Consider the following 17216-nt stretch of genomic DNA (forward strand, 5'->3'; position numbering starts at 1 on the left):
TGACTCACATTCAGGGACACCACATGCTACGGCCAGTTTATAAGAAGAGGATATTTAATGACATTTGTTGATCAAAAGTGACAGTCACTTTTTTTCCAATGTTTAGATTGGTTAGGACAGAACGAGGCACACAAGAGTCCAGCAGCATTTACACAAAATGAGATTCAAGTATTTGACTGGATGGTGTTAATCCATGTACAGATGCTCATGTAATACAAACACAATGTTCTGGCAATAATTTCGCACTGTTGAAGCGTTTATTTTCTACTACCTCGGATCTCCTCCTGCTCCTTTTCTTCTTTTCTCTCTATCTCTGTTCATTTCTTCAGTTTCTTCTGTGCTGCTTTCTTCTTCACCAGCTGTAACCGTTTCATGGCGTTAAGCTGAGACTCCTGAGATGTTGGTGCTTTGTCCCCTGGTGCAGCCTTTGATCCATTCCCATTGTTCCCGTTACCCCCTCCATTATTGCCTCCGTTCCCTCCCGCACTTGCCTGGGAGCCGCTCGGGGAGCCGGCCCCGGATGAAGCAGAGCCTTTCCCTTGGTTTTCTCCGCTCGATGAACGGTTCAGTGGCTGCTTACCCAGAGTCAGGGGTGGAGGAGGTTTCAGAGGCACCTGGCTGGAGCCATTTCCATTGCCTCCTCCGGATACTTTAGCACTTCCAAGTCCTGACTTGGCTCCAGCTAGCCCAGACAGCCCGACAGGTTTCTGGCCAGAGGGAGCTGTCAAGGTCTTGTTGCTGCCACTTGGGCCTGAGGAACCCAGTTTGGAGCTGGGAGGAAGAGAGGGGTTTGTCTTGGCGCCAAATGCAGCCCAACCTGTGAGACCACTGCCGGAGGAGGAAGAGCTGCTACTGGTGGGATTGGCTGATGTTGTGGATGCCTGCATGAAATGAAAAACAGTCATCACAATGATCACAGTGCAACACAAGCTCAATAGACGTTGTAATGAAGAAGACACTATTATTTCTGGAATTTAATTTCAGTGTTCATCAAAGCAATTTATTTGATAAAGCTTGTGCCAAACTACATATTTATCAAGATATGTCTATCAGCAGACTTACCTGCAGGCTAGATAATGCCTCAACTTGCTTACTTGAGCAATACTTTTAGTGAAAACAAACAAAACATTGTTTGTTTGTTTTCACAAACAAACAATGTTTGTGAAAACATACAGGCCACACATTGCCAATGTGGCCTGTATTAACATAATCAAATCACTGACTAAAGGCAAAAATGTTTGCTGTCAAAATAAGTTTATGGTGAACTCCAATAAGTAAATGTACTTTGAGAAGTTTTAAATCCATTCCCTCTGGAGAAATGATACAGCAGCAGGAGTCAGTGGTGTGATCCTTGAAAATAAGTGCATACTTTCTGCTCATTTTCCTCGGCAGAGATTTATGCAGGCTGCCTTTTAAAGCAGTTCTGCACATTGACAGCTATTGCTCTTCTCTCACTTGCTACCAGTCATAAAGATGCAGAATCCTAGTTTTCGCTTAACTTGAGGGTGACACTGGAGTACATATCACATAGAGACACAACACGTTTATTACACAGGTTGGCAAAATGCTTGTCAACCATTCACATCTCACTAATACACGTGACTGGCATCGATACCATCTTGCATGTTTTTAAAGTGTCATACACTGTGACAGGCGTATTGAGTAAACACAGACCTTCACTTCTGTCCTTTTGAAGGCTTGGAAGGTGCTGGTTGTGTCAGGTTTGGATTTAAGCTCTGACTTTTTCACCAGTGTGTCTTTGACAACAGGCGCTGACGATGCTGATGCAGGGGATGGCTTCTGAGGAGGTTTCTGGGCCTATTGGACAAACACAAGTAGTTTTAAAACACAAACAACAGGTCCTAGTATCATGACTATGCGCTCACCAGTCAGCTAGTCAGTGGTGCTACAAAATAATTAATAATAAGTTGATATTGAAAATACAATTCATTTTTCTTACCATGCGTTTCATTTGCCTGGTGCAGCGAGCACAATACCACACAAGCCGTGGATCATTAACTTCTTTGTCTGTCACCTGTGGTTTGTGACAGTCCTGATGATACAGATTATGGCACTCTTGGCACTCCACCAACTGGTTTCCCATTGTGACCGTCATTTGTCTTAGGTAATGAAAAAACACAACAAAAACGAATTTAAAAAGGAACACATGTTGGGTTAGTCACCATGTTTGACTTTTTAGGCTTGAAGAAATGTTAATAACTGCACAGAAATATGCACTGATGTCCGGAAAATTACTTTGTTTACTAATAATTAACACGTACCTGCAAACCACACAAGCCAGGCCCATTTCCATGGCAAAGTCATCAGCGTTGGTCTCATCGTTGTCGTTCATGTTTGACAGGAGGTCTTTGCTCGTCTGAACGGTAATTGGAGAAGAACGATTCTCCTGTTTCTCCAGACGAGGCTTTTTCGGAGGGTCCACCTCACCCAAGTCAACCCTAACCTGTTAGTCAGTAAAACAGACAGAGGTCAGTTTGACATCAAATCATAACATTGTCAAAATGTAGCTACTGTATTCATTTTTACACTAGCAGTCCTTTATGGAATTATGCATGGGTGCATCTTTCACGTCAAGGAAAACTCTGGACTCTCCTCTCCTCTCCTCATCGTGTAATCAGCTCTGACCTGAACTGTATGGATCTGCTTAGTCTTTCTTGCAGAATGCAGCTTTGCAATATGATGCTGTAGGTCTAAAAGAAACTTGAAAACCAAGACATAAAAACACAGCATTTCCTTTCAGCCATTTTAATGGTCATGTAGTTTTAAATTTGATCATGACTTAAACAATGTTCATAAATGATGGTGAACTTCTTCAAAAGGGACACATGTTCCCAGGCAATCAAGCAGGACTGGAACATAGTTGACAAAGAAATGCAAAGCAATGGTCAGGGCAGCCTCAAAGCCACTGACATATTTTTATGTGGTTTTGAATCTATTTTGGGATGTCTATTTTCTAATATAGGATGGTATTTCACATTTGTCATACCTTTACATGTAAATTTCGTGTCAAAAATGGTAATGCTTTTAGATCTTTCTGAGCACGAGACTAATTTTATTCTGATAACAAAGATACAAAATGTGTCTGGTACCTTCTCAGCGGGTCTCTTCTCTCCCTCCTTCTTGGTTTTTTCCGAGCTGGATTTGCTGCTGCCACTGCTGCTGCTGGAGGATGAGGAACTTGAGGAGGACTTGGAGTCCTGTTTACTTAAGTTCAGTTTTGACACAGACCCCTTGGACACTTCTATATCCTGGCAATACACAATAATAATACAGAGTACTTAGCATTTAGTTGCATGAATTACACACCAATGAAACTGAAAGAGAAAACAGCAATAATAAGGTGTAGTGCAAATTAAGACTCATCATGATAAATACATGATTAAATACTTACTTTTTGTAAAGAACGGTAAGATGAGTCACTTCCTCTTGAAAGGGACTCATCTAGTAAAGCTTTGAGTTTCTCAGCTGAGTCTTTACTCTTGGAGTGCAGGTAACTCAATCCCTTTAGGAAGATGGGATCCAACTCCAGACTGACAGGTCCAGCCATGGCTTAAACTGGAAATAAAATAATGTTAATTTATTAGGTTTCAGTTACAACTTCATCAGATACCACAACTATCGCATAAGACAGTTTTGGTTAAACAAGTTGCTGATTCTATAATATAAAAAGATAAAACAGGAGTATAGACATATAGACATTTCAGTGATAACATGGAATGGCTTTGAAGATCTAAGCTGAAGATTAAATGCTAACATGGGACATGGACACTTCATTGATTCTGAGAACAAAATGTATTTTCAAGCCCATAATCTCAACAGATCTTTGCTACAGTTAATACAACACAGTGTAAACAAAAGCTTTCTTGTATCTGCAGCCTCCAAGCTGAAATCACTAAGTTACTTAATGTGCAGTCTTAATGTCCATTCTCACATTCAGCTGTATTACTTTGGACTGTTACCATTAAAAGAAGAAACACATTTCCTCTCTACATGAAACATTTAGGAGAACTGAAATATTCAGTGTTTCTCTCCATCAGTGAAGCCTGGCCCCAGTTTGCCCCTCATATAATCGCTGTTTTTGTATTTGAGAAACTTGCTTTGATGACCATAGCCATCAATAATAATTAAATTAGATGACATAATAATAACATATAGTGGGAAGAAAAGGGAGGACAGAAAACAGGCCAAAGTAGTTTCGCATTAGCTGTGATGATGGTCCTCTGGGTTGGGCCCCATATGTGCTTATTGCCCTGATTCAAGCAGTTGGCTTTAATTTAAATAAATTCTTACGTTCAAACTGAGTTAATCTGGTTGCTCTGGACCGTTGTTCGTCCGGACTCACGACAATGGACCCAAATGGGCACAGTGGCTAAACTTACCTCCCCTTCAGCTGTCAGTTATAAAACCAAGTTCACAGATTAATAATTTTTAGTTTGGTTACATTACCTCACACTCTGCTTCTGGTAAAAGCCTGTCCCGTACACCGGTATGTTCGTTTTGGTGAACAAAAGACAGTAGGGAAACACTTCCTACAAAATAAGCAGGCAGCCGGGACGGAGCATTCGTCTTTCAGTCTGTGCAACCGTTAAATATGACCGGAGTTTACGCGCGGAACCTCAGTCTAGACATTTCTTTGATTCGGGATCTTTCAGATTCAAATGTTTAAATGTTAAAAATAATAATAATAATAATAATAATTTTTTTTTCGTGTGATTAATACAGCGTTTCAATGTGCACCATATTTTGGTGCCTATTTAGGTAGGTTTTGACAGCAGACAGTTGATGGCGCTGCGGAGCTATATCAGCTTTAGCACAGGGAAAGAAGAAGCACCGCTGTCCCAGGAAGCGTGTATCATAACAACGTGGTTTTATTGGAATTGCCGGTATATCTGTGCGCATTTCTACAGCTGTTGTGAGTATCTATTAATGCCATCTAAAGCGTTGGATCCAAAATGGTATTTTAGCTTTTAGCGTGCTAACTGCCAACCTTTATAAGACACTCGACCACATATATAAAGGTAAACCTCCGTCTGTTTTTACCCCACGGTTGTAACGTTGTTTACAATGAAGCACACGGACGAAAAGCAGCAGCATCCCTCCCTCTATTTGGGAGTTTGTACTGAGAGCGAGGGACCGCGTCTTCCGCTGCACACCTCCATCGTCCTGTTTCTGCTGTCGTACTGCGAGTGCAAGTCTTTCAAAGTTTTTCTGGTCTCCAGCAAACCTACCAGCTCCAAGATTCAGCTGCCAGAGTCTCTGGATGTCACTGACACTCAGCTGGAGGATCTGCCCCAGTTGGTGAAGGGCTGCCGCCTTCCTGCTGTTTTGGATGAGACGGGCCGCCTCTGCAGAGCTGGACTGGCAGTGGTCCTGAGACATATCATCAACAAGACCTTAGCGGTGGACCCTTCAAGAAATGATGTGCTGGCACTGCTGGGCTTCAAGAAGACCTGTCTGAAGGCCTGTGCTGAGGTTAGTGGAAAGCAGGGAGACCAATTACCAATGCACACAAGAGAAATAGAAAGTGCTTGAATGATTTTCACTGGCATTTAGCATCAGTCACAGAGTGGATGTTGACAGTACAACTTTACCTACCAGCAAGGTGCATGGGGAACCCAGGGCAGCTTTAATATTCAAAACTTCAGCAATGCATGTTAGAACAACTTTCAATGTGAAACTATACATTTTGGCTTTTTTTTTAAAAATCACAGTTGATGCTGAGATTTTTGACTCAGCCTCTTAGTGAGTACAGATGTAACCAGATACAATGAACTTAATATTCAAAGAAACCATTTACCTCCTTTCATAGAAACACAGTGCCTCGCATGTGACAGGATAATACCCAAACTGATTTAGTGTGCATAGTGGCATACAATTATTATATCAGTGTCGCTCAGTCAGAATATCAGTAACACTTAATTTTAGGGTTTCCATTATCTGATACACAACAGTAAATTCATCAGAAGGTTATTAATAATTTGCTTTTAATCATAGGGAAAATATAGGTTGTCCAAGTTACACACTTCCAAAAAATTAATTCAGATCAATTGCTATTATAACCTCGTCTTTTACTCAGGGCAAGGCAGGTCAGCTGAACATGCCACCATGTAAACATTATTTACATCTACATGTTCAATATATGTGGATTTGGAAACATGTAATTCAACACATATGGAGGATAAACCGTACAATAATCAATGACATGAATTAATTCAGATTTAGTTTGGCTACGGTGGAGTAGTTCCTCTGGAAATCTGCTTATAAACTTAGTACATTTGACAAAGCTCAAATAATTGCCTCATAACTTTGTCCCAGTTTTTCTTAAAATTTGATACCAAGTTACATAGTTCTTCACTAAAACTTCCTAGGAGATTATTATTATTTTTTTTGTTACAGCATGTTATTTAGGCTTTGTTCATAGTATCAGCAGTTTACAGACATCAGTATAACATTTCACACGATAAACATTTAACCATCGTCCTTCGTTTTAAAGACAGTGCTGTATTTGACCTCAGAAACTTAAATCTTTTTCTAATCTCCTGCCGTTGCATCCAGGTGAGCAAGTGGACCAGACTGTGTGAAATTGGCATTCCCTCTGCTGTAGAAGAGCACCTCCAAAATCCCACAAATCAATATCAGCAGCTACCTTTCTCCATCCTCACCTTAGAGCAAAGGCTAGCGGAGCCTGTCAAAGTCCACAACGATGACAAAATACGGAGGCAGAAACTCCAAGAGCAAAGGCAGAATGAAAAGAATGAGTCCCCTGGAGGCCAAGGGGATGTGGACAATGACTCCAAACCTGGACAGTCAGCTCAGGTCTGTGATACACTTGAGCTCAGGGCTGCTTTGGCCAAGCTGTCGGTGGATTCAGTTCCAGCTTTGACCACTAGAGAGAACTCTGAGATCAGGAAAGTGAAGACCACAGATCTTCCTCCGCTGGAGCGTGTGTTTGCTGAAGGACTGTACTTCACACTGACTGATGTGGTGCTGCTGCCATGCATCTATCAGTACTTGGTAAGGGCCTTGGAGTTTATGATCTATATTTGAGGGTGTTGTCATTAATGAATCATTGTGGCTGTTACTACTGCCTAAAGTTATCACATAATTTTGGATCCATGAGTACACACATGAAATGCCAGTTTAATCTTAGTGTGTTCCCTTTGTTGATCTTTACAATATTTACTGTCAGCAAAAGTGCCATTACTGCACCATAAGAGGTCAAGTGTAGCCATGCAAGGCTTTGTCTCTCAACATAAACAGTAACACACATGACTGAGGTCTGATGTCACCATATAGATGGTGCCATTCAGGCTACGAGACCCCCATTACATGTATTTACTTGCGTTTTAATGCCATTATTATGATGACTTGTCAAATTATGCATGACTTTTGGTTTTGGGACTCCAGTCAGGGTGAGCAGACAGTACATCCAGGTTCTTTCAGATCCATCCAGGCAGAAACTTGAGTTAAGAAGACACACTGCGGAAGACTTGGCACAGGTTTTGCTCTCAGAGGTGGTCCAGAGCCACCTGGCAAAGGGTGATAACAGTGTATGGCAGAGTCTCTATTCAAATGCAGCAGATTGAAATGCATTTCAATTACTTTACTTTGGGAACATGTTTCTCTCTGCAACAGATCAAGAACTGCTGGGTTGTTATGTTGACCATAAAAACTCTGAACTTCAAAATTTGTCTGCAAGACTTGCTACATATTCATGACACATAATGACTGCATATTTTACAAGCAAAGTTGGTTACAGCAATTTAAGTAGCCCAGAGAGTACCACTGCTGTTTAGTTCAGTGATATATTGTTATTGATCAGGATGCTGCACTGTCAGGCAGTGAAGTGGATCCCGACCTACATTTCTCCCTACAGCTGTCTCCCAGTTTGTCCTCAACTGTGGGAACGAACTGAAGTTCCCACAATGAGGCTTTTAGTAGTCAGCTGTGCTCCAGTGGTTTCCAGTTTCACACTCAGCCTAGCGTGTCTCCTCTTAAAGGCCATTACTGTCCATGACACATGCAGCCACTACGGATCCTTCCCTATCCACCCACTTGTCGTACTGCAGAGTTGCCCCTTCCTGCCTCCCCGTCTGTGTCCCTCACTTTTTCTTCTGTCTCCCATACACAGTCAGACACAGTGACACTGCTTCTCTGATCACGTCTCTTTTTGTGTCCTTAACCCTCCCCACCTGCCAACGCTGTTGTGATATTTTTCCTGCCTGCCCCTTGTGTGTGTCTGTCCACCAGTGTTATGAGTGAATTCTGGTGGAACCAGACATCTCGCTGTGCTGGACAATAGCAAGTCAGATGAGTCATTTAATCAGTATCTCCTTGTTTTCTCTCTTTCTCTCTTTCATTCCTCCCATTGCCTTTGATAGTGTTCCCTCCAGGCTCACGCTGCAGGCACTCTACATCGGCTCCCCCACCTGCTGCATTGGTACAGCCGTGTCCAGGAGGTACCAGGGGTCCTTCGGGCAGCCAGAGCTTGTGGCATGACTCTTTCCATCCCCAATGTGTCCACATCCAGACTCTCAGAGCCGTCAGCTGAGGACAACCCAACTAGCCTCCTGGAGCCAGAAGACAACCAGGAGATGACCGAAGAGCAGCCTTTTGTTGGTGGCCCCAGGCCCACAATGACTAAACTTAAAGTAAATTATCATTTCCTTCCTTATTTCTCCTCATGCTTTACTCCTCTGTGTACTCCAAACATATTTGCTCTAACACACACATTTACAGACTGTAAATCGAAGAAGCTGTCTCCCATTGTCCCTTCATGGCACAGATAGACGGTGTGGAGGCTCTAACTGGTTGTTAACCATTATCCCTATAATTTCATGGCTCAATTTTCAGCTGATTGTGCCTTCAGGAGTGCAGATCTAAGTTAATGTTATGGCTTCTGGCAGACTTTCTTAATTGCTGAAACGTTCGTTTTTTTTCTGCCAATGCCTAAACGTTAAGTGCTTTCAGTCACAGGATTAACATTTTAAGTGGGCTGTTTAAAGGTTTTAGGATGCTTATCTGTACACATGGTTTTCTTCTCACAGAGGTCGTTTGTATGACATTATCAGTCAAGACAAACTAACAAAAAAGTGACCTTTCTTAAAACAAAACAGTATCTGTTTATTTTAGTGCTCTCAGTACATTTTAAAATGCTTACTTCAGTATTCTCAGTGGATCCCGTTGCCACTTGCAGTAGTGCAGACAGCGCACATTCAGCTTATCGTCATTTCAGGTCCAATAAAAACAATGAATCTAGCCCAGAACAAAACAGTGTTTTATAGCCAGACTAAGTAGTTTCTAGTAATGGCTGAAAATCTTGGTGTAAAGAGACAAGACAGCCCACAATACTAGCATAATGTGTCCATACTCTTAAAAAAGAGTTCCCACAGGGAGAATTGGTAAGACACACACACAGTCACACGCATTTATAGCTTACTTTGCTCCATAGCACTCTGAATATTGCCCCCGCAACATTTTTTGGACTAGTTTTTCTTCAGCAGGATATAAACAACCCCAGCTGTTTAAAATGAGTTTGTCTGCTCAGCCCTGACTAACCTCTCACTCCTGAGCCTTCAGACTGTTCACTTGGCCTTCTTGCTCTGCTCTTTCACCAGAGATCTTTCTGTGATTTTCTGCTGGCAAAGTGTCTATAACACTGTGATATTAAGTGACGGGAAGGCTGAGTGAGCTGGGTGGTCAGGATGGGATGTGTCTTAAACGTGCCATGTTGCCGGATGAAATGTAGTTAAAGCACAGATGTGCTCAAATGACAGTTTTCATAGCTGGTTGAAATCAGACATTAAAACGGAGAGCAATGAGAGCACACACACACACACACACACACACACACACACACACACACACAGACATACACATACAATGGCCACCATTCTCTTTTTTTTTTTTTTTTTCTTGCCTAGCGGGATTACAAGGATGGCTGCGTGTCGCCACCATCATGTCTGCAGTGCAGCTGTTGTGATGTCTTGGCCAAGGTGCCTGTGTGTGTGTGCGTGTGCAAGCATGTGTGTGTGTGTGTGTGTGTGTGTGTGTGTGTGTGTGTGTGTGTGTGTGTGTGTGTGTATGTGTGCGCACGTTTGTGCGTGTGTGTTCATATGTTCTCATATATGACTGTGTGTCTGCCCAGGCAAGTACACAGAGACAGAGAGGTCTGTCGTCTGACTCGATGACATGTGATCCTTCACTGCTGCTAACCAGACGCACCAGGCTCATCTCGCTGCACCGTCCACAGTATAAATGGCTCATAAACACTGCCTCTTTCTCACTTCACTTAACACACGGTGATGCATGCCAGTCAAACTGCCTGTGCAATGAGGTGTTGACACACAACCTGCCAACTAAATGTAAACAAAAGGGTAGCCCCAACACCACAATGCAAGATTGAAACTTGTCTGCTACTACTCCCTACTTGATTGACAGGGCTCTTACTTTTCCAGTTGCTAACATTAGACAACAGCGTAATCTCTGATAGCAGCAAAAATAGATTCTGGGTGTTCTGTTGGAAGAACAGGAAAGTTTGTCTTTTGGATTACTGAATGTCTGTGTCTGCTTCTTTGGAAGCATCTCTTGTACAGTATATGGCAGGTTATATACTTGGTCTTGGTCCAGTTGAAGGTTTTAGCCATTGATCGCCATTACACCAGCCCAGTTGTTCTTGTCTTGTGTCAAGTGGGTAACAAAGTCTCCTTTTACATGTAACGTCCACCTTAATGCAGCTTTAGAACGTGACTGATGCATCTTGTAAATATGATGTAACCAGCACAGACACGATGCTGATCTTGTGGACCACACTGTTGCAGCTTCTCCTTTAACATTTCTGTTGTGGCAGATTAAGTTGCTCCCAAGCTTGTTTTCAGGCTCTGACTCTCGACCATGATGCTCAACTGATATATATTAGTTATATATTGATGATTTTGATCTGTTTTATACAATTTAATAGTTCGGACTATTTTCTTTGTGCTAAGGAGATTAGGTCAATATAGATGTTAGGTATTAGCCATGGTATTAGCACAGTCAGCTTATGTGCTTTTGAATGTGCTAATACATTTTACTGGCTTACCCACATTGAGTAGTATTAGACTTGTAGTTAAATCAGTTACAGTCATTGTTGACCATGGCTGTTGGAACAGCTTCAAACTGAATCACTTGTTTAGATTAAATGAATTATGGCCTTTTCCTAAAGCCAAGCTGCACTTAGTCAATGTACCTCCAGCGCCTTCATCCAGTGATAGAAAATATTAAAGCCCCCCCCAGTTCATTACAATTAGAGCAATTCTCTAAAAATATGCTTCTGTGGGAAACTGTGTTAGAAAAGGTTTGTGGTGCTCTAATTGCTTTATGTTGTCAGATGTTTCTGATATTTTTGCTCCTCCATTAATGTAAAAGAAGTAGAAAAAATATTAAGGCAGAATATTTTGACATACTGCAACGTAACACAACATCACACAGGACAGTCCCATGCCATAGCTAGTGAAGTGGTACTGCTGACAACTAAATATTTTCATTAAAATTGTGTTTATTGCTGGGCTTTTGTATTGCATTACATTGCATCGTACTATGTTTCTCTGGTTTCTTGGTGAATATCTGTAATGTGCGCTACTGTGACAAGGCAATATGCTATGATATTAAGTATACCATGCACCTGTATAACACTATGGGTACTGTTGTTGATGGTTTGCTTTTTTTTCAGTTCAGTAATCATAAAATAATACATTGCCACAATAACAACAGGTTTGCTGGTCAAACAGTAATATACAATATTTGAAAAAAGCCCCACAACAAGGAAAGACTTGCAAAAGATGTCACATTAGTATATTAGTGTAGCTTCTGAATTATTAATTTGAGTTTTTGTCAGATACCACTATATCTTGGAAAGAAAAAAAAATGATGAATGATATTTTCCCCTTTACACACTCATTCATGTTTATTAGTGGCTATGGAGGACCTGTTCTCGGTATTAATGAGGAGGGCCATTCATGTAAAAAGCAAATGTGCAGCAGTCATGAAAGATTTTTCCAAAAGACACGAGTTAAAATTAATTTAGTTCTAACAATAATGACTTGACACAGTTTCCCTGCCTTTATAGACCGTCTCTAAGTACTTTTTTATTGTTCTAACCCTCTTGTTATTAAAGAGGGAACGGGAAAAGAGTGCTTTACCTTTTCTGTGTCCTGAATGTTCCTGCAGGAGCATGTATTGTGCTGGTGAAACATTTGTTCTCTCTTGAGAGAGTAATAAGTGCACCAATGGTGGGTTTTCCTCAGGTATAGCTTCAGATCAGCGTGAGTAAGGTAACAAAAGCCTTGTTCAAGAGCAGCTCTCTTTGATTTGCTTCATTACAACGATTTGGACCGCAGAACCTCAAGGCTGTAGATGGGTTTCTATGGTAACCTGTGTGTTTGTGTGTGTGCTTGTGTGTTCCTCCCTTAGGAAAATGGCATCGAGGCAGTCTTTGCTCCTCATCCTTGCCCTGCCTGGACCCTCCCGTGGGACAGTTTACCAGGAGCTATCAACCCCATTGAAGGTAGAGTCAATCTGCCTTGTGGCTCCCCACTTTGCTTCCTCCATTTTTCTTCTGCTGCTCTGCCCTTGAATTCTTTTGTTTGCGGTACTTTTTTTTTTTTTCTTTTAAAATTTTTTTGTTTTGTTTCTCTTCACTTCGTTCTAATACACCTCTTTCTATCTGCATCAAAACGTTCTTCTGTCATCTTCTTTGCCTCCTCCATCTCTTTATCGGTATGCTTCTACATCACTCCCTGCTCCTTCTTTCTTTCACCTTATTACTTGGCCAAAGTCAAAACAAATAATGTATATGGAGCAAGAGTGAGGAATGTGCATAAATATTTGCATAAAACCTTCCCATGCTGCTGTGGCCTGTTAATTTTCAATGGCACCTTGCTGCCCCCGCCCCCCACAAAAAAAAAAAAAAAAAAATCAGCTGCTGACACTTGGCAAAGCTTCATATTCAGCCTCAGCTGGAATGCGTTTTCCCATGAGCCCCCCCCTCCAATGAATTTTAAAGTGCTTATCTCGATGTGTTATCCTCCTTATGTTGCCGGGGTGAGGTCTGTGACAGAAACAGACTTAGCACAACAGAAACACACAAAACCCCTGCACACACAGGAGGCACAGACAACTAATGTGCAGTGTCAAACTTGTGCATATGCCTTAGTGGATACTGATTGTAGTGGGAGCGGTATCTAATAGGCAGTGGAAGGGTTGTTGATTGCTGCCCCAGGTGGCACTGGCGAAGCAGAAAGAAATATCTCTTTCTTTGTCTCCCTCTGCCTTGCCTACATTGTTTTTCTTCTTTAGTGAGGCGACTGCAGTGATGCTAGATGGTATATGTGCAAGCGTTGGAGCAGCTGCAGTATATCAGTGTTATTATTATTATTATTATTATAAGAAAATGGAGGCAGTTGATAAAGACACATGTAGATATATGAATATTTAGACATTTCCTTTTCTCGCGTCCTTTCATTTTCACTTCTGTGGAAAATTGTGACAAGCAGAACCTCAGACTCATCACTCATTTCCTCCACTTCTCAGAGGACATGGGAAAATTCAACCAGAAAAACATTTCATTACTGAGATGTATATGGTGCCAGGAGTTCAGCTTCCTCCCTCTTTGAGCTCATGTGTTTGTGCAGGCCGAGCTTCCAATTTATTACACTATTATCATATCAGTGAAGTATAACTTTGACTCTAAACCAGACAACAAAAACCCACAAAAAACTACTACAGAGAATGGTCTGACTGGTCCATCTCTTTATATTGTTTGAGCACTTTGTCATGTAAATTTAAATGTAAGATTTAATGGGGCGGCCCGGTAGTCGAGTGGTTAGGCCGTGTACCATGTTGAGCGCAAGACGCTCTTAGCAGGGCAGTCACCGGTTCGACTCTCGACCGGTCCGACTCTTTCCTGCATGTCATTCCCCTCTCTCTACACCCCCTTTCCTGTCAGTCTCCACTGATCTATAATAAAGGCATAAAAAGCCCAAAAAAATAATTAAAAAAAAAAAATGTAAGATTTAATGTCACTATGTAAGGATTTTTCTTTTCATTACATCAGCACAAAACATTCACAGGAAGTTTTTTTTTGTATGACAGAATGTCATTTTCTGATCAATCCAGTATGACCCTCAATTAAACTGTTGCTTTAATTGGTTTATTATGTATATTAGGGCCATTAATTTGAGGCCATTTGCATCGACAAAAGATGGGGAGTGTATGAATTGTAGCCTTTTTAATACACAGTCTCCCCAATTTTTCGGAGACAGACATTAGCAAAGTCATCATATTTAACATTTGTTTCAAATCCTTACCAATCAATGAAGTTAAGAAAATGACGGTCTGTACTGCATACATCCTCACTTTGGTTTGCTTCATGCACTTTTTCAATCACACTTTTTCAATGTACATTTGGAATCACTGTCTTGCTGCATTGTCCTGCATTGCAATTGAGTGATCTTGTATAAAAAGGGCTGTGAGTCTTTACCTAATATGGATGTGAACACCATCAAACACAACAGTAGTGGTAGTGTATGTATAATTGAAAGCCAGCACTTCAACCTGATAGTCACTGTTTCCTTTCAAGGACAAACTGCTGGATTAAAGTCAAAACAGTTGTCCACAGTACAACTTAATCATCCGCTTCTATCCCAGAATCCCCTACTGACATCTAAACAGAAGTACTCTCGATGATGTGGGCAGTGCGTCTATTCTGAGAGTGAGGATCGAGGAGAGAGACTAAATTTTAGCTGTACCACTTTGCTCGGCACTCTGCATGATAAACGGCACTGTTGATATCTCCTGCTGCAGTATTTGGTAGGTAGGTAGCCCCTGCGTTTCAGTGCTGTGTAATTAAAGAGGAGCAGAGACGAAAAGGCAGCCAATTTGTCCGGAACCCTAGCGCGTGGGCTTTCCCATCTATCTGCCCCTGCAGTGTGCACCATAGGCTACACACACGCCTACACATACAGTACTACAGGGAAAATTGCAGCATTTTCCCCTTACGTATGCAGAAATATTTCCATACCTGCAAAACTAATATAACACACGTCTTTGAAAACAGTCTTATGTTTTTTTATGTATTGGCTTATCTTTTTCATGTAAGTGCATAAACAGTCCAGTCTGCAAATATTTGGATAGTTTTGGCTCTGTTCTCCAGAGCATTGGATCTAAAATGAAAAAGCCACCAGGAGGTTAAAGTGCTGATGCTCAGCTTTAATTTGAGTCTTCACAGCCACATGCAATGTACAGATTTTAGCTCTTTTTATCCATACGCCCGGAGGTTGAGAAGGGTTACAATTTGCGCATCCACTATGGGTGTGAAAACCTCCAAGATCTTTTCAAGCTGAACGTCAGCACTTTCATCTTGTAGTTGTTCTCATTTGAAATGCATTATTATGGTGTAGAGCCAAAACAATAAAGACCATATCACTGCCTTGATACTTTCTGGCTGCACTTATATTTCTTTCAGACTTTTAGTGTGTGCTCCTGCCTTGTTTTATATATTACTGTAGTCTGTTGACCCAACTAATTTACATTCAGTGGTAATGAATCCCACATGCAGATGTTCAGGTGTGCATAATGTATAGAGGAACAAAAGGACCACTGTGAATGGCTGCTTTGCTAAAAGTGCTGAGGGCTGTCTGCAGACAGGTAAACAGCTCTGTGAATACAGGGGCCATTGTATAAAGCAGCCAATGTCTTGTCTCCTGCTTCACTTAATGGAGGGAGGAGGGAAGGCAGCGAATAAAGCAGACTAGAATGATGGAGTGTGTGACAGTGAGAGATTGAGATAGGGGTGAGGCCGCATGAGGAGAGACTGGGGTTATCAGGAGAAAACAAGGCAGGGGAAGAGGGGTGAACGAGACAATGAGGCATAAAAAAAAAAAAAAAAAAATGGGGAGGGCTGGTGGGAAAACCGCATAGTTGTCATGCGTGAGACATGCTGCTATTAGGTCCTCCAGGCTTGTTTTGGTATAAGGAGATGAGACGAGTTTCGGTGCCTTTTTCTATTTCTCTACAAGAGTATGACAGAAGTTGAACTGCTGGAGCGAAAACTGGCCCCATTTGTCTCTGTCTCCCAGCTTTGACTGCAGCAGAGATATGATAGAGATTTCACAAACTCCACACTTGTCTGGTGTGATTCTTTCTTTTATAGGTGGTTTGATAGAAACTTTGAAGCCAAGAAAAAAGCTGAACAACGCACAATACCTTGTGGTTATTTGGAGAAATATTATCACAGTTGTCATCCCAGTTATAATTCATTATCCCAACATGAAATCCACATGCATGCATCTTGTGTCAGTGGTAACTGGACTTGGGAACCTGTTAACGGGGGAAAGGAAACGTCAGCACCTCTTGGAAAACCAGCAAAGAAGAATATTTTGGCTTTGTTCAAATATTAATCAATTGTCTTGTTTCTCCTGTAAATAACGCACAATTTCAAAGCTAGACAGAGCTCCAGTCATCTGGCTTTGATGGTTTATTAACACCATATCATATATTTTGCATATCCAGTCAAGGTTTCTATTTCTATCCAAAAAGGTAAATCCTTCTAAACATCTCTCAAAAAGGAACATTTGGACATCTCCATTATGTTCTCAGCTCTTGTATGCCGTACACTGTATGTTGACAGTCAAAAAACATTTTTCATTCCACTTTTACCTGAGCTCGGTTTCTTCATGAACCTGAAATAACTGTTTTGTTTTTTTGTTTTTTTTGCCATTTATGTGAAGCTGAACATGCTGAAAACACCACATCGACACATTATCACCTTTTCAGAACTTGGTAGCAAATAGTTGCCAAGTAACGCATCCAGTAGATACTGAACAACAAAGATATTCATTTAGAGTTGTGTTTCAAGTTTATATTATATTTACTCTCTGTTTACTCCCTTTAGATCTGTTTTGATCTCCACTAACTCCTGAATGAAATATATGGCTCTGTAGCTGATAAAGCTTCACTGTGTACACCAACTGGCAGCTAACCAGTGTGCTGGGCCTGTGCAGCAGCTAAGAAGTTGATGTGCACAGTGGGTCTTCAAAGCGTTTTCCGCTGAAAACAGCTGCCTGCTGTGGCCAAAACGATGTTGATGAGAGTGATGTAAAACCAAATAAATGAAAGAGGCTACAAAAATTATTTTTTTGTGAGTTCATCATTACGAG

General features: G+C 41.4%; 2 protein-coding genes across 3 annotated transcripts in view; one reads left to right on the forward strand and one right to left on the reverse strand.

The window, feature by feature from the left end:
- Window positions 1-33: 33 nt before the first annotated feature.
- Window positions 34-5270, reverse strand: ints12 (integrator complex subunit 12). Of its 2 annotated transcripts, none has more exons than XM_071503499.1 (7): window positions 5250-5270; window positions 3413-3576; window positions 3111-3269; window positions 2283-2464; window positions 1961-2120; window positions 1675-1818; window positions 34-881 (listed from the first exon to the last, which is right to left on the reverse strand). In XM_071503499.1, exons 2-7 carry the CDS (start codon window positions 3566-3568, stop codon window positions 318-320), a joined length of 1365 nt encoding a protein of 454 aa, XP_071359600.1. In that variant the 5' UTR covers window positions 3569-3576; window positions 5250-5270; the 3' UTR covers window positions 34-317. The 2 variants fall into 2 exon arrangements, with proteins under 2 accessions (XP_071359600.1, XP_071359599.1); XM_071503498.1 differs by lacking the exon at window positions 5250-5270 and adding an exon at window positions 4468-4604.
- gstcd (glutathione S-transferase, C-terminal domain containing) overlaps window positions 4840-17216 on the forward strand; it is a 49299-nt gene continuing 36922 nt past the window's right edge. Inside the window, exons 1-4 of the mRNA XM_071503497.1 lie at window positions 4840-5493; window positions 6577-7035; window positions 8403-8672; window positions 12472-12565. Coding sequence (XP_071359598.1) covers window positions 5086-5493; window positions 6577-7035; window positions 8403-8672; window positions 12472-12565 — 1231 coding nt within the window. The 5' untranslated portion in view covers window positions 4840-5085. The remainder of the gene's footprint in view (window positions 5494-6576; window positions 7036-8402; window positions 8673-12471; window positions 12566-17216) is intronic.

This window comes from Trachinotus anak, unplaced genomic scaffold, assembly GCF_046630095.1.
Source record: "Trachinotus anak isolate AG129_WGS33_773 ecotype Australia unplaced genomic scaffold, CSIRO_AGI_Tana_v1 ptg000019l, whole genome shotgun sequence".
In the NCBI taxonomy this organism is placed as follows: domain Eukaryota; kingdom Metazoa; phylum Chordata; class Actinopteri; order Carangiformes; family Carangidae; genus Trachinotus; species Trachinotus anak.

Bases quoted from the DNA above. Each gene is read 5' to 3' on its own strand.
- ints12 (XM_071503499.1), bottom strand. From the start codon at position 3,568: ATGGCTGGACCTGTCAGTCTGGAGTTGGATCCCATCTTCCTAAAGGGA. The intron at 3,270-3,412 runs GTAAGTATTTAA...GTGTATTGCCAG, and splicing joins CTTACCGTTCTTTACAAAAA to GATATAGAAGTGTCCAAGGG. The intron at 2,121-2,282 runs GTACGTGTTAAT...TCATTACCTAAG, and splicing joins CTGGCTTGTGTGGTTTGCAG to ACAAATGACGGTCACAATGG.